This window comes from Heloderma suspectum, chromosome 1 (assembly GCF_057233095.1).
Source record: "Heloderma suspectum isolate Gila_16-S chromosome 1, 16-S_ref, whole genome shotgun sequence".
NCBI lineage: Eukaryota > Metazoa > Chordata > Lepidosauria > Squamata > Helodermatidae > Heloderma > Heloderma suspectum.
The window spans coordinates 300712253-300732974 of record NC_139458.1 but is presented as its reverse complement, the minus strand read 5'-3'; the positions used below and the strand labels follow the sequence as shown (position 1 = coordinate 300732974).

At 43.4% G+C, this 20722-nt stretch overlaps 1 protein-coding gene across 2 annotated transcripts in view; it reads right to left on the bottom strand.

Moving 5' to 3' along the window:
* Window positions 1–20722, bottom strand: part of MEI4 (meiotic double-stranded break formation protein 4) — a 112841-nt gene that overhangs the window by 80261 nt on the left and 11858 nt on the right. For both annotated transcript variants that reach the window (XR_014787231.1, XM_084831126.1), the window contains exons 2-3: window positions 20304–20543; window positions 13589–14142 (exon numbers count right to left, since the gene is read on the bottom strand). Coding sequence is in view for 1 of the 2 variants with exons in the window: in XM_084831126.1 (XP_084687252.1) it covers window positions 13589–14142; window positions 20304–20543 (794 nt within the window). In the remaining variant the exon portion in view is untranslated. The remainder of the gene's footprint in view (window positions 1–13588; window positions 14143–20303; window positions 20544–20722) is intronic.

Genomic DNA, 20722 nt, shown 5'->3' with positions numbered 1-20722 from the left:
AATGAAGCAGAAATAGACGTTTTTCTGGAATTCTCTTGCTTTCTCCATGATGCAGCGAATGTTGGCAATTTGATCTCTAGTTCCTCTGCCTCTTCGAAACCCCGCTTGTACTTCCGGTAGTTCTCGGTTCGCATACTGCTGAAGCCTAGCTTGTAGGATTTTGAGCATCACCTTGCTGGCATGTGAAATGAGCGCAATTGTGCGTTAGTTTGAACACTCTTTGGCGTTGCCCTTCTTTGGAATTGGAATGTAAACTGACCTTTTCCAGTCTTGTGGCCACTGTTGAGTGTTCCAGATTTGTTGGCATATTGAATGCAGCACTTTAACAGCATCATCTTTTAGGATTTTAAATAGCTCGGCTGGAATACTGTCATCTCCACTAGCTTTGTTGTTACTAATGCTTCCTAAGGCCCACTTGACTTCACTCTTGAGGATGTCCGGCTCAAGTTCAGTGACCGCACTATCATGGCTATCAGGGACATTCAGATCTTTCCTGTATAGTTCTTCTGTGTATTCTTGCCACCTCTTCTTAATCTCATCTGCTTCTGTTAGGTCCCTGCCTTCTTTGTCCTTTATCATGCCCATCTTTGCACAAAACATTCCCTTGAGATCTCCAATTTTCTTGAAGAGATCTCTAGTCTTTCCCATTCTGTTGTTTTCCTCGATTTCTTTGCATTGTTCATTTAAGAAGGCCTTCTTGTCTCTCCTTGCTATTCTCTGGAACTCTGCATTCAGTTGGGTATATCTTCCCCTTTCTCCCTTGCTTTTCGCTTCCCTTCTTTCCTCAGCTACTTGTAAAGCCTCATCAGACAGCCACTTGGCTTTCTTGCATTTCTTTTTCTTTGGGATGGATTGAGTTGCTGCCTCCTGAACAATGTTACGGACCTCCGTCCATAGCTCCTCAGGCACTCTGTCTATCAGGTCTAATCCCTGAAATCTATTCCTCACCTCCACTGTATATTCATCAGGGATATGATTTAGGTCATACCTGAACGGTTTAGTGGTTTTCCCGACGTTCTTCAATTTCAGCCGAAATTTTGCAAGAAGCAGCTCATGATCTGAGCCACAGTCAGCTCCAGGTCTTGTTTTTACTGACTGTATGGAGCTTCTCCATCTTTGGCTGCAAAGGACATAATCAATCTGATTTCGATATTGACCATCTGGTGACGTCCATGTGTAGAGTCGCCTCTTGTGCTGTTGGAAAAGAGTGTTTGCTATGAGCAGCATGTTCTCTTGGCAAAACTCTATTAGCTTTTGTCCTGCTTCATTTTGTACACCAAGGCCATGCCTGCCTGTTATCCCGGTGATTTCTTGACTTCCTACTTTAGCATTCCAATCCCCTATGATGAAGAGGACATCTTTTTTTGGTGTTAGTTCTAGAAGGTGTTGTAGGTCTTCATAGAACCGATCAACCTCAGCTTCTTCGGCCTCAGTGGTTGGGGCATAGACTTGAATTACTGTGATGTTGAATGGTTTGCCTTGGATTCGTACTGAGATCATTCTATCATTTTTAAGATTGTACCCCAGTACTGCTTTTCCCACCCTTTTGTTGACTATGAGTGCTACTCCATTTCTTCTAAGGGATTCTTGCCCACAATAGTAGATATGATGGTCACCTGAATTAAATTCGCCCATGCCTGTCCATTTTAGTTCGCTGATTCCCAAGATGTCGATGTTCAATCTTGCCATCTCATGTTTGACCACCTCCAGCTTACCTTGATTCATTGATCTGACATTCCAGGTTCCTAAACAATATTGTTCTTTACAGCATCGGATTTTCTTTTCACCACCAGACACATCCACAGCTGAGTGTCCTTTCGGGTTTGGCCCAGCCGCTTCACTCTTTCTGGCGCTACTTGGAAATACCCTCTGCTCTTCCCCAGTAGCATATTGGACACCTTCCGACCTGAGGGGCTCATCTTCCGGCGTCATCTCTTTTAGCCTTGTGATACGTTCCATGGGGTTTTCTTGGCAAGAATACTGGAGTGGGTTGCCATTTCCTTCTCCAGTGGACCACATTTTGTGAGAACTCTCTGCCATGACCTGTCCGTCTTGGGTGGCCGTGCACGGCATAGCTTATGGCTTCACTGAGTTACGCAAGCCCCTTCGCCACAACAAGGCAGTGATCCATGAAGGGGGCTTTGGCATGACAGGAGTCCAATTATGTTTTTTCCCTTGGATTCTCTCCAAACAAGTATTAATTATACCACTTTTTCAATAATCTCCTTATCTTATTTACTTAGTTTACTTGCTTTCTTACTATCTTATTCCTTCTTTTTTTGACTCTATTCTGTTGCTAATGTATCACTATAAATTTCCACTATCTTTATTAGGGTGGCCAAATGACAGCACCTTGCAACAGATAAAACCTAGTATAATGCACAGATCAATAACCTGAAACAACATATTTAACTGCATGAAATAAAAATATCAAGTCTAAAAACTAGAAAGACTATGTATGCCACAACTGAGGATAATTCCAGCTGGCAATTAGCACAGTGACATGGGAAGCTCACAAACAGGACACGAGCGCAATAGCACCTCCCTGTTTGTGCTCCCTAGCTCCCCATGGTGAGTTGTTATTTGAAACAAGCCACAGTCGGTGTCACGTTCTCCCGCAGGGTGGCTTATTTTGGAGCAGCAAGGCAACCTGACAACCCATGGCTTGTTGCAGGGGTTGTTGTACCCATGATGGGTTGGCCTGTCATCCAAACCCTGCAGAGCCAACCCATCATGGGTTGCGGCACTTGGGTACAGAGCTGCTTGACAAGAACAGCAACTTCCCCTGCTGCTTCTTCCGATTATGCCCACCTAAATCACATCAAGCCTCTCTCACCAGTGACAGCCCCTCCAATAATGCCCCAACTACACCCTGGAGGGGCTGTCACTCATTCGCCAACCCCCTTTAAAAAATAAATAAATCAGCCCCTGGTATTTGCACAAATGGGCCCATAATATTTATTAATTTTTGGCCCCAGAAATTTGCGCAAATATGATAATAACTTTCTTATTATTTTGTTGGTCTTTCGCAGTTGTGCAAGTGCGCACTTGCGGCTATCAAATATATATAGGCTTGCCTTGTCAATATCCTTATATGTTACAGCTGTCAAAGGGAAGGAAGTGCAGTATGAAACATACAAGGAAACTGACAAAATGAGACTGCGGACAGGCTATTTTGACAGCTATTGTCAGTGACAAGTTGGGAAAAGGAGACAAGATCGTCCACTTAGCAAGGTGATCCCCATAGTTTTCAGTGTTGAACTGATACTTGTGGGTGCCCTGCTTCCATTCCACACTTCTGCGAGTCTCCAGCAAGTCCTTTTGAGAGAGATCTACGGTCCACCGCCCTTCCACGATTCCTATTCACAGTAACTGCGGCAATAACTGCTCCGAATGGGAGCTGCGAAGAATTCATAATTTTATACACTTCTATCATGTCTCCCCTATAATCACATTCTTCTCTAAGCTAAACAGCCCCAAATTAGAATCTTTCTTCATAGGGGAGTTGCAATATCCTTTCTGGGGCACAGTGACCACAAACACACACAGTGTTCCAAGTGAGTTTGCACCAAAGATTTGTGTAAGGGCAGAATGATATTGGCATTTTTTGGTCACCTCTGTCTTCTCTCTGCAACCCCAGCTCTCAAGTTACCTTGTTTTTCATCCTTCAGTTTATTTATTGCTGAGCTTGTCAAGAGATGACAACAGCACACTTTCACTCGGGAATTCAGGTACTTGCAGTAACAGGCTGGAAAAACAGGGGCTAACTGCATCACACACTTCTGAATTTAGGGAGATGGAGCAATACAGAACAAAACAGAAGCTTGTTGGTGAGCCTGTACAAGTAGAGCTACAGATGGGACTGCAAACAATTTGTTGTTGTTGTTCAGTCAGTCGTGTCCGACTCTTCGTGACCCCATGGACCATAGCACGCCAGGCCTTCCTGTCCTGCGCTCTCTCCCGGAGCGTGCTCAAGTTCATATTCATTGCATCAGTGATGCTATCTAGCCATCTCATCCTCTGCCGTCCCCTTCTCCTTTTGCCTTCAGTCTTTCCCAGCATCAGGGTCTTTTCCAGAGAGTTTTCTCTTCGCATTAGGTGGCCAAAATACTGGAGCTTCAGCTTCAGTATCTGTCCTTCCAATGAGCACTCAGGGTTGATTTCCTTTAGGATGGACTGATTTGACCTCCTTGCAATCCAGGAGACCCGTAAGAGTCTTCTCCAGCACCACAGTTCAAAAGCAACAATTCTTCAGCGCTCAGTCTTCCTTATAGTCCAGCTCTCACAGCCATACGTTGCTACTGGGAAAACCATAGCTTTGATTAGACGGACCTTTGTCGGCAAGGTGATGTCTCTGCTTCTTACTATGCTGTCTAGGTTGGCCATAGCTTTCCTCCCAAGGAGCAAGCGTCTTTTAATTTCATGGCTACAGTCACCGTCTGTGGTGATCTTGGAGCCCAAGAAAGTAAAATCTGTCACTGCTACCATTTCTTCCCCTTCTATATGCCAGGAAGTGATAGGGCCAGATGCCATGATCTTCGTTTTTTTAATGTTGAGTTTCAAACCAGCTTTTGCACTCTCCACTTTCACCCTCAACAAGAGGCTCTTGAGATCCTCTTCACTTTCTGCCATTAGGGTGGTATCGTCTGCATATCGGAGGTTGTTGATAATTCTCCCAGCAATCTTAATTCCGACCTCTGATTCATCCAACCCGGCATTTCTCATGATGTACTCTGCATATAAGTTAAATAAGCAGGGTGACAATATGCAGCCTTGTCGTACTCCTTTCCCAGTTTTGAACCACGCGGTTGTTCCATGTCTGGTTCTTACTGTTGCTTCTTGACCCTCATACAGGTTTCTCAGGAGACAGGTAAGGTGGTCTGGTACTCCCATCACTTTAAGAATTTGCCACAGTTTGTTGTGATCCACACAATCAAAGGCTTTAGCGTAGTCAATGAAGCAGAAATAGACGTTTTTCTGGAATTCTCTTGCTTTCTCCATGATGCAGCGAATGTTGGCAATTTGATCTCTAGTTCCTCTGCCTCTTCGAAACCCCGCTTGTACTTCCGGTAGTTCTCGGTTCGCATACTGCTGAAGCCTAGCTTGTAGGATTTTGAGCATCACCTTGCTGGCATGTGAAATGAGCGCAATTGTGCGGTAGTTTGAATACTCTTTGGCGTTGCCCTTCTTTGGAATTGGAATGTAAACTGACCTTTTCCAGTCTTGCGGCCATTGTTGAGTGTGCCAAATTTGTTGGCAAACAAACAAACTGCAAACAATAGGGCTCTGTAATTGCCTCAGAGGAGCTCAGTCAGGGTGGGGGTGCCACAGGCCTAATGCTGAGCAACAGAATGAACACCTGCTCCTCTTGTCCAATAACAGTTCTAAATCAACCAGAGGGGCAACAGAATTTACCTATCACTAATGTAATATACAACAGAAGTAAAGACACTGGCCATGGCTGCCCCACATTTTGGAAACCCTTCACTAGCGTTTTGCCAGACCTTGACCTATGTAAGCACTTAGAGAAGCAATGCACAGATTATTATTTTTACCTAGAGCGGCTTTTTGCTAGCTGGAGAGGAAGCGTTTTTAAAGCACTTACCGCACATTATCTGTTTTAATTGGGTTTTAATTGGGTGCTATAGAAATGCTTTCTTTAACTAATTGTTACTCAACAACAAGCCTTTGGGACACAGCCCACAATTAACAGCTTCAAAATCCTCATTTGAAAAAGAAACAAGGGCTGTAGAAGAACATGATCATAAAGGAAGCTCTCTAATAAGCTTGATCTCACATATTAAGACACCCAAATAAAAAATAGCACGGTAACTCGCATCAGCTACATGTTACTCTGTCAATTAAAGCTTTCCAACCGTTAAAAGATTTTTTAGCAACTCTGGGCTTGTCATATCTTTCAAGTAACCATTAGCTATTCTAGTACATAAAATCAATTAATGACCTAATACTTAAGCTTGGCAGCTTCAAGGACTAGTGAGTTTCGAGGTTGTAAACATAAGTAGACTTCTCCAGGATGCTGCCACCAGGAAATGGCCGAGAAGGTTTGCCTAGATATGTACAGTCCCAGTCACTTAAGAATGCTCTTCTTTCCCCACAATTGTTTTAGACAGTCTATCTGAAGCAACAGACTGATCAGCATTCTGTACTCTTTTGATTTTTTAGATTTATTTAATACATTTCTATACTGCCTTTCTGCCAAGGTTCCCAAGGCGGTTTACAATTTTTAAATACAAAAATAAACATTCCCCATAAACAAACCCCAGAAAATAGTTCTCTCAGGCTGATCAAAGATCTCTTCAGGAGCCAACGGCCTGAGCTCCCTCACTTCTGCCTTCTCTCAGGGCACACACAGGTCTTAAGTAGCCCCAGGGCAGCTGGGGGAGAGGCTACCCTAACAGGCCTTTCAGGCCACTGGTGGTCCCTTCAGGAGCTGATGGCATGAGGTTCTCAGGCCTGCACTTCTCCTCTTTATTGCATTTATTCGCCACCTTTCTTTCAAGGACCTCAAGCTGGTGCTCATGGGTCTCCACCCATCCCTTTTATCTTCATAACACCCCTGCAAGGCAGGCTAGGCTGAGAGATGGTAGCTTGGTTTGCGTGCAACGATAATTGCCTTCTCAGCAATCACGGGTTTAACATGCATTTTTTTGTTATGTAAATAGTAGCTGTGGGGAACCCTGAGTGGCCTCGCAACTGTGTGGGGATGAAGAGTTTAACTGTCTCTCCCCTGCTATTATCCCCACAAAAAACCACTTTCCAAAGCTGCCATTTGCATTTCACTGGAAGCCTCCACTGGTGCCATGGGGAACTTCCCTTGAAATGCAAATAGCAACTCTGGAGAGGCCATTTTTGTCAAGACCATGGGAAGAAGAGTTATTTAGTTATTTGATTTGTACACCACCCAACTAGTATATGCCCTCAGGGTGGTTTGCAATCATAAAATCAAACAACAAAAAAGTATCAAAAAAATACAGTATTAAACATGAAAAATATTTAAAACATTGAAAACACTGAAGAACCAGCAGTAAAATTTATAATCAAGCGACAGATGAAAGATTAAATGTCTACTTAAAGAAAAAGGTCTTGACCACACATCTAAATGTATTCAATAAAGATGCAAGACAGATATCCCTGATGAGGGCATTCCACAGACGGGGCCACTGCAGAGAAGGCTCTTTCCCTGGTATCCATCCATCACACCATTGTGTGTAGTGGCACCCAGAGAAAAACCTTTGAAGATGATCTTAGAGATTGACAGGAACATATGGGAGAAGCCACTCCTTCCTCACCCTACCTGGTCCCAAGGCTATTCAGACCTCCCCATGCCTGCTATTTAGATAACAAGAATGTGCACATTAATTGCATTTGTGCAATTAATGTCACATCTTGTTTGGCCTTGAACATAGAGCATTATTATTAATGAGCTGGCCTTCACTATATTTACTGTATTTATAACCTGCCTTTCTTCCATCATGAAGCTCAAAGTAGCGTACATGGGGTTCCCAGGTCATCTCACTTCCAGGCACTGATTAGACACTGACCTGCTTAGCTTCAGCAAGGTGCCTCTATCATATGCTTTCAGACCCAAGCTCTGGGAAATTCACTTATTAATTTCAGTGACAGGTATGGGGAAAAATACTCCAACAGAAAGGAAGTAAAAAATAAATTCTGCTCATCTATCCAGGCACAATGTACATTCTCCATTATTACACAAAAATTCCAGGGACTGTTTTAGATCTAGTGTTCTTCAAGGTAATGATCACTATTTGAGTTATACTGTTATCTCCAATAAGAAGGCAGATGGGTAGGAAACTCATTTAAATAAAATTTAATACAATTAGCAGGACATAGACATTAACGCTCTCTGTTGTGCTCTCTTTCTCTCCATTTCCAAATTATAGTCTAATAAACGTTGAATGTTTTAAAGACTGAACTGTTGATCTCTCATCTTATATGAGCCTGATATTCTTAAAGCTGATCAGAATGTGCCTGAGTTCCTCAGTCACACTCATAAAGCTCTCGGGACTCAATTAATTTAAGGCAAAGGAAGCTCAGTAGCTTTAAACTTGAAAGGCACCAGAGAGACACATTAATCTATTTTTAACTATTATCTGTCCTTGTGTTGGGAAGCGCTTGCAAGAGGAAAACGAGTCCACTAAAGTCACCAAGACTGTTCACAACCTTCAGCAACTTACTACATTTCTTTCGAACAATTTCACATCTGCACAGCAAACTTATTACTGGTGCTGTGTAAATAAACAAACCAGCATAAGAGCACTACGCCATCCCCACTGAAATGAAGAGGAGCTGTCCAACATTGCCTGGAAGATTTTCTCACTTATCAAAAATCTCACCATTATCAAAGCATAGAATCAATACCTCAATACTAAACGTGGGGCCCTGAAACAAAATGTTTGTTTCAAAATGTTCTAGCCCTTCCTTTACCCTGATGGATTCCTGAATGCCTGTGTCATGATCTTCAGCCCAAATGGATTCTCAGCATGCTCAGTCCCCAGTGGCCTGTTTTGGGTGCCCCCCCCCAAAAAAAAATTGGTGTCCCGTCCCCGGTGTGTGTGTGTGTGAGTATGTATAAGAGAGAGAAGAGGACACACTTGTGCCCAAATCTTAGGTACATTAAGATATTTTATTTTTCCGTTAATATCTACGGCCAGTTCTCTTCCATCACTGGGGACATTTCCTGTGAATTAGAAAATGACCTATCCAGATACTGAGATGGTTCTTTCAACCCTGTTTAGATCTCCATGTCTCTTCCTCCCCATTCCTTTTACAGCCACTTCATTCCATCCCCCCTCCCAACTGGTTGTTAGTTTCTTTTCTCTCAGTCAGTTAACATACTATGCAACTGAGTCATTATGGAGCTCTTTGGGGGGTTCCCCCTTAGGGTTTTTTCCTAAAGTCTTTTGGGTGGGGGTATCTGCAAACTTCAGGGTTATCTCAAATTTGCTGTTACCTCCCTGTTTTGCATGGGTGGTGCAATTTTGACTACAGTTCTACAAGCACAGGAAGAGATGAACTGGAAATAAATAGAATGATAAAGGCTTTTATTTATCTGCAAGTGATATTTGTTGCACAATTAATGAAATATGGCTAAGATCACTACTCCAAAGTATCTTACTTTGTGTCTACTGGACTGTTCACACCTGCCAAAGTAATGCAGTAATGAAAAAGAAACTCGGTTTGCCATTTTTGTATAAAAGAATGAACATTTGTTTTAACCATTAACTAACTAACTTTAACCTTAGTTGTGTTGAAGAGCTGGAGTAAGGCTGCTATAGCAATATAACTAAGGCTGCAATCCTATGCACACTTATTTTCAGAGCAAGTCCTATTGAACTCAGTGGGACTTACTTCTGAGTAAACATGCATAGGATTGGGCTGCATTAATGTGATCTGTAAGCACACTGCAACCACAAATTTGCTAATAATCTTAGGCAAGCCCCAATTCTACCAGCTTCAGTCCCCCTGCCTGCAAATGGAAATAATTCTGGACTTTAAACCAGGCTGTTAAGGATTACTGGGAAAATATATGTAACATTCTCTGAACACTTAAAATGTGCTATATAATGGTGCACATTATTATTAGTATAGCCTATATTATTGAGAACAGCACACATACAAGATGACTGGCATGGTACCGGCAGCTGGAGGAGATAAGAGGGTTTTAACTGGGCAGCCCTCTGCACTGGTAATATTCAAATATTACCAAACTAATACTAGGTCAAACTAGGCCACCCTACCCCAGTGCAATTCAGGGTCACTAATAACATCGGTGCAAAACATAGAACCTTCTGACAAAACACACTATAGTTTATACCTCAGACTTGTGTATAAAAAAAGTTGACCAAATCATCTGTCTTCATCATGAACAGGCACTTGCCAGAAGGCAAGACCATCCACACATATATGTGCTCTTCCAGAGATCAATTAACAGAATACAGTGTCATATTGTGTCCAAAGAGCAGGCCAGAAGCGTATCAGAGGAGGGAAGGGTGGGGGGGGGGGACGCCTTCTCCTCTCACCTCTGCACCACTGAAGGGACTGTAACCAAGGAAATAAAGAAGTGTACTGTTTCCATAATGCCCTGGGTTTTATACACTACGGAGAGGAGAGTAGCAGCTTCTTTCCCTGCAAGCTACTGAACGCAGTCTTGGGACAGCATCCATGAGGAAGGAAACCCTAACAAGGCAGTAAATCATATAATTTGGGAGGAGCTTTTAAGACTGGGTTGCATCCAGCCACTAGTAGAATGGACACTGCTGGTGGTATGGATCCCCCCACTCCGTGCATTCTCCCACATGCCCCAAAACCTGCTCCGGAGGGATGCGGGAGCCTCCAGAGCAGATTGGGGGCGGGGGAACTATAGGTGTCAGAGAGAGAAGGAAAGCCCACTTGTGTGATGTTGCCCACAGAGCAGAATTTGCTTCAGCTACCAGAATGCAACATTTGGGTTACATGCAGGGGATAATGGCACAAAACCCAAGTGCACTGAGAGGCAAAGGCGGATTTGTGTTCTGTGTAAGAAGACCTGACACACTACCTCCCTGGTTGTCTGGTTAGGTGAAAAGGATTAAGTGATCCCAGGAATAACCATCCATAGAGAATATGCCCCCAAATAGTGTCTTTATAATGAGCCACAAGTGTTTGTTGAGAGGCTTTGTGTCACGCTATACAAAGGTTTTAGTCTGAACAGTGTACTCTTGCCATCATTTTGCAACAGTGGGAAAGAGTGGTTCTATCAAGTGCCTCCTTATAAACATAAAAATCAATACATATGCCTAGCTTCAGCTAGTAATTGTCCTCTTACTGAAACTTACAGCCTAGAGAAGACTGAGATTTTTTGTCATAGTCTTTTAGACCTCCAAACAGAGGCACAATATGATGAGCCCCTCATATATGTCTGCTAAAAATCACACACATCAGTCCAGACAGGAATAACACAAAAACAGCCTGAAGATATGGTTTTATACGTAAACACTAAAGGAAACAAACATTTAAAAAGATTTACTTGGGGCATTTACTTGGGAAGGAAAATAGTTATATCCTGCCACAGCAGTCAACCAAAATAGATTTATCATTCAGCTTCTCTTCCCACCTCCACCCTGCACAATTATGGATCTTCAACGTCTCTGTTTGGAGCATCCTAAAAGTAAGGTATGGCTTGGCACAATAAAACAAAAAAAGCTAGACATACAGTTATTAGATCGAGCTACTATGCACGCAAGCCCATAGTTACTCTCAACGTCAAAGTGAATTTGGGCACTACAAAATTCTCTTTAATTTTTTTTTTTTTTTTGCAAACATTCTTCATGACAACCACTTAATTGGTTTCCCGGAAACACAACCACTGTGTAAGCCATGACTCTTAAGTCTGTTAACGGTTAATACCAGACACAGGTGTTTGGTGGAAATGCAAGCAAATTAAAACTGGTAATGAACACTTCTAAAATAATAATTCTTGTTATGCTGTAATGAAAGCCTGTTAAGTAAGAGTACGCCACACTATAGCGTTTCACAGACTGCCACTACATTCTGCTGCATCCTTTTAAATGGTAAAAGTATTTTCAATTGCTGAAGTTCCTTGAAATTCTATGCTTAAGTAACTTGAAAGCTGAAGCCACCTGGCTGTATATTACAAACTGTCAACCCCTTGAGCTTATCTGGCATGGAAGAGCTTAATTCTTCTGCCCTCTGCAATATTTGAAATTGCTTGACATAGTCTAATCTTAACACTCATGCATAATATGCTCTTTGAGCATTTTGAGACTATGCCATAACTCATGCTTATAGTCTTGTTGAGCACCCAGATTGCCAGCGTGCTCATTAAGTGGCTTGTAAGTTTTACACATCACTACTGATGAGCATGCTAGCAAATCTGGAGTCACGGTGCTCGCACTTCTCTATTACGTAAGAACTTCCATGAGATCAAAAACTGCACGCTGGCTCTGTTTCTGTCTCAGCACAATGGTGGGGCCTGCCCATGCTCCATGTCCTCTACTAAGGTATGTGTTTTGCCCAAGCAGACTCTGAGGCTAGAAAAGGTTGTGAGGGGTGGGGAGACCAAAAGCCAACTTGCACAGGATCCAGGAGTCCCCTACGTAGTCAGACTAGATCTGCACAGATCCAACCCTGGGCTATGTAGCCAATTTGCTATAGCCTAGTAAATTGGCAACCCCATTCTAGAAAGGGCTACAAACACTGCCCCCCTCCTCCCTGAATGATAGCACCATAGCTCAGTGGTAGAACAAGTCCTTTGTATGTAGAAGGTCCCATATTTAACCCCTAGCACCTCCAGGCAGAGCTGGAAAAGACCCCCATCTGAAAACCTGGAGAGTCAGCTCAGCACAGACAATTCTGAGCTAGACAGACTAATACTCTGACTCAGTATAAGGAAGATTTCTTGTGTATCCCTCTGCACTGGCCACAGCCTGGCTCCAGCAAGAACCTTGGCACAATCGAAGCAGCAACTAGATGAGGGAGAATCTGGGCCCAGGTGGCTCACAGGTATAGAGAGCAAATCCACTTCTGTTATATGGCCTGATGCACTGATACACACTTAGCACAGTTATGCTACACCTGATGCACTGATACACACTTAGCACAAGGTTCCTTCCCGACCATCTGCTCCCATCGGTAGTACATGCCCTGGTCTCCTCTCGTTTAGACTACTGTAATGCGCTCTACGTGGGGTTACCCTTGAAGACGGTTCGGAAACTGCAGCTGGTACAGAACGCGGCGGCTCACCTGATTAAAGGCAGCCACCGGCGAGATCACATCACTCCAGTGCTGAAGGAGTTGCATTGGTTACCAGTTGTTTTCCGGGCCAAATTCAAGGTGTTGGTTTTGACCTTTAAAACCCTATATGGTTCCGGCCCAGCCTATCTTAAGGAGCGCCTCCAGCAGCACCAGACAGGCCGCTTAACAAGATCAGCCTCGGATGGCCTTCTCTCTGTCCCATCAGCCAGGACAGCTAGACTGGTGGGGACGAGGGAGAGGGCCTTTTCTGTGGTGGCCCCCACTCTGTGGAACTCCCTCCCTAGGGAACTCCGTCATGCCCCCTCTTTAATGAGCTTCCGTCGTGCATTAAAAACACTGTTGTTCAGGCAGGCATTTGGGGTAGGTTAGGGTATTTTAGAAAATGTTTTTATTGTAGAATTTTATTGTTTTGAACTGTTTTTATTGTATGTTGTACATCGCCCAGAGTGGCTGGGTGACCAGCCAGATGGGCGATTAATAAATTTAATAATAATAAAAAATAATAAAAAATTATGGTGCAGCAGATGGGAGGCTCCACACAGAGATGGTGCTGTGAGGTGTGTACCCAACCCGTGGAGTGTACTTGCATGCTCAGTGGCCTCCACATCCTGCCCTTCACACAGAGGGCTAGAAGCTACATTGTGCACAGAAGTTCCAGCAACTTAAAATGCTCAGCATAATGCTTCTAAGTTCAAACAAACACCATACAATCAAATCACTGTCATGCTTGTTAACTCAGCTGCATACTGAAATTCCATGAATAAAGAATTTGTGGGTGGCGCAAATTACTTACTCTGTTGAAGTTGCTGCTGTTCAAAACAAACTCTACAAGTCTTTTCACAGAGTCTTCCAGCTTCTTGAAACATTTCCCCACAATTTGAGGAGATACATCTGCATCACTTAATAACTTGGTTATGACACAAACTGCCTGACTCATAAAATCTGAAAAGGGCAGTTCAGGAAGGCTATATGAAACAACCAGACCATCAAGCAACTGAGAGAAAGAGTCTGATATTGTGGAGAAATCCCTTCCAAGTTTTTTCAAGTCTGTTCTCAGGCCTCCAGCTTCTGTCAGTTTTCTTAGTTCCAGGAAATGCTGTAGGAATCGCATGTGAGAAACTAGAGACTCTCTCTTGCTGGCACAAGAAGTCAATATTGGATATGCACCTGACAAAACATCAGATACAGTACTGTTGCAACCATGCTCCCTGTGGCTGAAAGGATGCAAGGATTCCAGCATACCAGCTGTGTAGTTACTTGAGACATCACATCCAGAATCTTCAAAATGGCCTGAGCAATCTTCTGTATTAGAAGGCAGCAGAGCCTCACCTATGGCATCTGGAGTTCCTGAAACACAAGAACAAAACCAGTCTTGTAGTGGATGGAGTGTTGGTCTTTGATGTGGGAGATCTGGTTTCAAACCCCCACTCAGCCATGAAAGTCACTGGGTGACTGTGGGCTAGGCACACTCTCTTAGCACAAGCAATCTCCCATGGATGTTGTGAAGTTAAAATAAGAGATGATTTGGAGAACCAACCACATGAGCTGGGGTAAGGGACCTGTTCTGAACCAAGGGCCGCATTGCCCTGTGGCTAACATTCCAGGAGCTGCATGTCGTAGATAGACAGCCCCTCTGCTGAAGTGTGCTGGGAACACACGCACGCAACACCCAATCACAACATTATATACACCTAAGATCCCCCACCCACATACCACTCAAGCTTGAAAAAATGGACTGCTCTGGAAGATTTGGACATCCATCATAGAATCATAGGGACAAGGAGAGCAAGTTTAAAATGGAAACAGTTTCTTCCCAAGCATTTCATAAAATGAAAATACCAAACAACTCTAGCTTCCAGACAGGGAATGGCTTTACCAGGGCTCTCTCCAATTAAGTGCAAGTACTATATCAGAACGGTGCTACTGTTTTCCATTGCTCTTTGCTAGTTCACTCTTTTAGGACTTAGAGCACTGAAAGAGTTTGTGGTGGAAGGTGGCTTGGGAGGGGTTTTTGTGTGTGATCTAAATACTTCCTCATTCCAATCCAGACCAATCCTTTTCTAAAAGCCTTCCTTTAAAAATCCGATCCCTTGCATCATGTTATTAAAAGGTATTTAATCTTACAGGTAGCTTGTTTCCATTTTGTCTTGAGTGTTAGTTATTATTACATCCTAACCCTCACCTTGGCATTCTGGTCGTATTTATAGCAGCATTTGATTTTTAAGGTCTCTGTATCTCTGAACAGAGACATCACCTTGCCGACAAAAGGTTCGTATAATCAAAGCTATGGTTTTAATTCCCAGTAGTAATGTATGGCTGTGAGAGCTGGACTATAAGGAATGCTGAGTACTGAAGAATTGATGCTTTTGAACTGTGGTGCTGGCAGGGATGTACGAAAGTCACTTAGCTTTCGCGGATTATGTTGATGGTTGGGGGGGAGGCGTTCCGTCCCTCCCGCCGGAATCCTCGACAGTTGGGGAGGCGCTCCGTTCTTCCCCCCCAGAATCCTCCGCGGCCGGCTGTGCTCCCTGGCAGCTCTGCGGAGCAGCCGGCCAGGCCCAGCCAGCCCAGAGCCGTCCGCAGCCGGATTTCCGGCCATGGAGGGCTCTGGGGGAAAAAAACAACAACCGCGTATGTAAATGGCGGTGGCTACGGCCGCCGCCATTTGTGTTCCTTATTTTTGCCATCTTAATCTACGTAAATATTTACGTAGACTAAGATGGCGAAAATAAGGGGAACGCAAATAGCGTAGCGGACGCTATTTGCGTTCCCCTTATTTTCGCCGTCTTAGTCTACGTAATTATTTATGTAGACTAAGATGACCCAAAATAAGGAACGCAAATGGCGGCGGCCGTAGCCACTGCCGTTTGCGTACGCCTTTTTTTTTTTTTTACCCAGACGTTTTGGGCTACGTAAAAACTTACGTAGCCTATCACGTCTCTGTAAAAAAACAAACGAACTGCAAATGGCAGTGGTGACAGCCAATCGGAAGACCAGTCGCCGCCGCCGCTGCCGCCGGAGCCGCTGTTGCCTGGAAGATCCGCCCCAGGTAAGTCTCATCCCGGAGGGGATTCGCGGGGGGGTGGGGGGTGGCAGGCCGTTCCTCCACAGATTTCAGGGGGCCGAATGCACTGGCAGTCATCCTTACCGAGATCCGTGGCGGAATTCTCTGCCATCCCTAGGTGCTGGAGAAGACTCTTACTGCAAGGAGGTCAAATCAGTCAATCCTAAAGGAAATCAACCCTGACTGCTCATTGGAAGGACAGATACTGAAGCTGAAGCTCAAATATTTTGGCCACCTAATGTGAAGAGAAAACTCCCTGGAAAAGACCCTGATGCTGGGAAAGATTGAAGGCAAAAGGAGAAGGGGACGGCAGAGGATGAGATGGCTAGATAGCATCACCAATGCAATGCATATGAACCTGAGCACACTCCGGGAGAGAGTGGAGGACAGGAAGGCCTGGCGTACTATGGTCCATGGGGTCACGAAGAGGCAGACACGACTTAATGACTGAACAACAACATCTCTGAACAACTGTAAGCTAGCCAACTGTGTTCTTTTATACACCCCCTCTCACCCCACTCCACCCCCCCCACTCACACACACACACACACACACACAGTATTATAGTGTGCATAAGTACTACATTAGTGTACACTTGCAAATTTCAATGAACTGTCCTCCATTCCATCAAGGAAGAAGCAGAAGCGTACCAAAGCTCATGTCGCCTCAAGGCAGCTTCTGGGAATAGAGACAGAACTGGCAAAATCACTTCTCCTCGCCCTCAAATCAAATTTAAAGCATAAGAACGCATAGCATAAGAAACTCTTTAATTAAGTCTCTGAGCTGGGAAGGCCCTATCTGCTCATAAGAGATTACTACTATGCCTGCAAATGTCATCCAAGAAATAACAAAGTTGTAAGTGCCTAACACAAAATGGAGTAGGCAGTGTATCTGAAAAATATGCCAACATTTTCCCCTATTTTCTGCCATATGGGAAGAGGGGAGAGGGAGAGATTTGGGTGTAGTTTTGTGAGTGACAGGTCTAGCTTCTAATTCCAGGGAATGAATCTACAGGGAATGATTTTACTTTGGGGGTTGGACGTTGATGGTATATCAGCAGTCTTCATCCAAGACTGTAGGACATGAAATAATGGGCTTAAGTCACAGTCAGACAATGGATCCAGCTGGTGGGCTCTCCGTCACTGGAGGTATTCAAGCAGAGACTGGACAGCCAGTTTTCAGGGATGCATAAAACTGGATTCCTCAACTGATTCCTAAATGGCCTCTTCCAACTCTAAATCTATGATTCTAACTTGCATCTAGCCTGCTCTGTGCTAGTTCTCTCTTATGAGCAGGAACACTTAAAAAAATAATTGTGGTGGTGTTTAGGAGGTTTTTGGCTTGTGTTCCTTACCAGTACCTATCCTTTTCTTACCAGTAACTGTAGCCAATCTTATTTATTCCTAAACCAGTTGCCTTTCTTATTCCAACCAATCCTTTCCTAAAATCCTTTCCTTTCCCATCCAGTCCTATCCTAAAATACTTAGCCTTTTCTAAAATCCAATTCTTAACACTTTTGATTTATTCTTTCTGTTTGTTTCTATCTTGAGTGTTAATTGTCGTTTGTTAGTAGTTACATATAGGCAGTGTCACTTCCCTTATCCCCTAACCCCTTCTCCCAGACCCCTCCTAATTTGGGGGCCAGTTTTATAAAAATAATAATAATTTAAGTTCAATGTTCTCTATTTTGGTTTGTATGTGTCTCATCTCAGACACCTATAATAAATTACTTTCTGTTTTACTGTGGTGTGTGTATGTGTGTTGGGGGGGTGAGTGAGAAAGTATTGTATATGACTGATATGCACACAGAATGTACTGGAATATCATGTACACACAAGAACTACTAAGTACATATTAAAGTGCCCCTTCCACTTTCAACTCCCCCATGGCTTATTTCCCCTGCCATGATCATGTGAACCTGGGCTTTCTTCACACGGAGCTTTTATCCTGCGATTGAGATTGCTCCCTCATGGAGGTTTGTGGGCTCTTTACATGACGCTGTGACCCTCCAGGGTGTCTCCTGCACTAAATGCCCTTTGTTCCGTTTTTAAATAGATCACAGATAATGAGCTATCAATTACCCCATCGTGTTCTGCTTCAGTTTCCTCCGTCAAAAGAGTTGAAGCGGGAAGGAGCGAGATCAATGAAAGATAATGGAAGACTCAGCTATGGGGAGAAGGGGGGGAGGGGAGGGGAAAAAGGAAGTGGGTGAAAAGGGGAGTCGTGATCCTGCATTTAAAATGGAAGCAGAAAGCCCCATTTTAAATGCAGGATTTTAGGCTGGTGTAGAGATGCCCCTAGTCTGTCTGTCTGTCTCAAATTTCTCTGTTTCCTCCCCTTCTGCAAGCAAAACCACTCTACCTTCTCTGTTGCTCCTGCTGGACCCACAGAAAAGTATTAAAAGTAAGTGGCTGTATGCCCCAGCCGTGGGCTGCTAAGGTTTGGAGGTGCCGAGATAATGATAAACCAGACCCAGGTTTGCTTACAAGGAGACTTTATTAAGTACTTACAGCACACAGGCGTACCCAATGGTTGGATCAGACAGCTTCTCTGAATGGGTTTTATACCATATATGTCAGCAGTGAGGCAGCATGACAGAAGCAAGCATTAATTAGCGTTCATTCCCAGCACAGACTAACAGTGCTTGTTCAGAAGGAAAACAGTCAGAACTTTCCCAGCACAGCCACCTGTAACTCAGCATAAACATAGCCTCACTTCTCAGGCACATCCTAGGCCCTGATAAGATACTAGCCTTCGTTAGCATGGAATGTGCTGAGGCTGCACTATTGACCTTTGACTCATCTCGCATGCTCAGAGGCCCACTAGTAAGGAAAATGCACTTATAATGAACCTAAGCCAAGCATTATGGATCCCTAGGCCCCTCTAAAACTACAGGTGACTTGGTTACACTCCTGGGGCCATTACAGTGGCTAAGAGGGGAGGTAGAAGGAAGATGGAAGTTACAGTAACATTAAAAAAAAAAAAGAGGAATAAAGGGAAAATTAAGAACACTGAAAGGGAAGGGAAGGAAACGTACAGTAGAGAGTGCAGTAGAAAATACATTAAAATATATAAAGTGAATAAAGAGGAATACAGAGTGCAGATACACCCCAGTGCTCTAGCCCCACCCCATTTGGATGTGTACCTCCTGCCCAATTGCCCAACAGTGAACATGGCCCTCAACCCTAGAGAAGCTGTACAAGTGGACATCCAGGATTTTCTCCCTGTCTTCTCCCCACTTCAGCCCTCAGCACTGCTTAAGAATCTACTCCAGAGAGTTTCCCAGCCCTCTGGAACAGATTTTGAGGGAACACAGGGGGCTGCAGAAATCACCCCTCTCCAAATTCCGCTAATGGAACTGCTTCCGCCACCAGAATGATACCACTGGATACAATCCATTAGCAGGTATCGGTAGTTTTGGAAGTGTTATCGTCAAATACTAGGGTGCCAGCTTTAAATTTTAAAAAATAATAAAATAATAAAAATTATTTATTGTTATTCTTATTAATATCTTCTGATAAAAATACAAGGTTTTATGCCTGGGTAATTTGAGAGATCACCCCAAATTTAAAAAACCTAGGAACCTTCCTCCCAATTTTAATGCTGAAAATTTCAAGAAATGAGGCATGCTACACGAAGAGTTGGACATGACTTAACGACTGAACAACAACAACTATTCTTGGCAGAAATACTGAAGCACACATGTAAGAAAAGATTCTTCTCTCTTTACTTTGATCTAGCGGAATTAAAAACTAAAAAGTCATTCCAAACTAAAAGGAGTTCTCAAGAAATAAAGCCCAGTGGATGAAAAGAAAAATGGCAGAATGTTTTGAACATGAGATTGCACTGCAACGAAGATATGATTCAATGGGTTGTGTGCCTCCATTACTCTGTGGTCTCAGGAGACCTTACTAACCAATGTAACTGCATATAAATAAAGAACCTCTAGCAATATTATGTACTAGAATTTTATCCTTACATACACATTTTCTTCACTTCAATGCAATGCAATGAGGAAAGGCAAAAGTCTGGCACTGTGATTAGCACAACCTACTAAGACACTGGAATTCTGGGGGAGAGATGACTCCTCCACCTTTTTTATTTAACATAATAGTGGCTAAGAGTGGGAAGACAGGCTACATCTGACCAGGATTATAGACTGAGTCTTCTCCAGTCCAACCTTATGGGGTAGGAGGGGTTAGCGCTGGCAAGGGGATTCCTACACCTCATCCCACAACAACAGATGTGCTCACCAATAGAATACTTTCATTCCCCCCTCTTTAAAGAGCAAAATGTGTATGTGGGGTGCCATATAAGATGACTAAATGAATGGATAATGAACACTTATATTTGAAAGAATAAGTGTGAGAAATCTTCATTTTATGACAGCAAAACATGGTAGCCCAAGCTCATTCAAAATGGACATTAATGACCTAGAACTTACTATTTTCTACACTGAATCCTGAGGAAATTTTGCTCAAAAGGAGCTGCTGTCTTAAACGAAGAACTTCAGCTTCTAACGCTTCAACTCTCAATTTCCACTTGGAATCCTGTCCAGATACTATTTTGGCCAGGTGCTCTGCATATTCTTCACTGCTTTTATCTGGAGGCTTTGAGCGGATAATAGCTAAAGCCAGTGCCAACTGTGAGGTTTTCAGGTACCATGTCACATCTTCTTTTATTTCTGTCAGAACAAACCAACAAAGAAACGACATTAGTGGTTTTCTCCTTAATAAATTATTTTACGTGCTTTATTTACTTAAAGGAATTATTCTGGAAGGAGATGAGTTTTCCTAGCCCTGGCAAGGCCTCAGATCAATCCAAAGTTAAAACCACCCACAGTAAGAGAATTAAATATTTAGA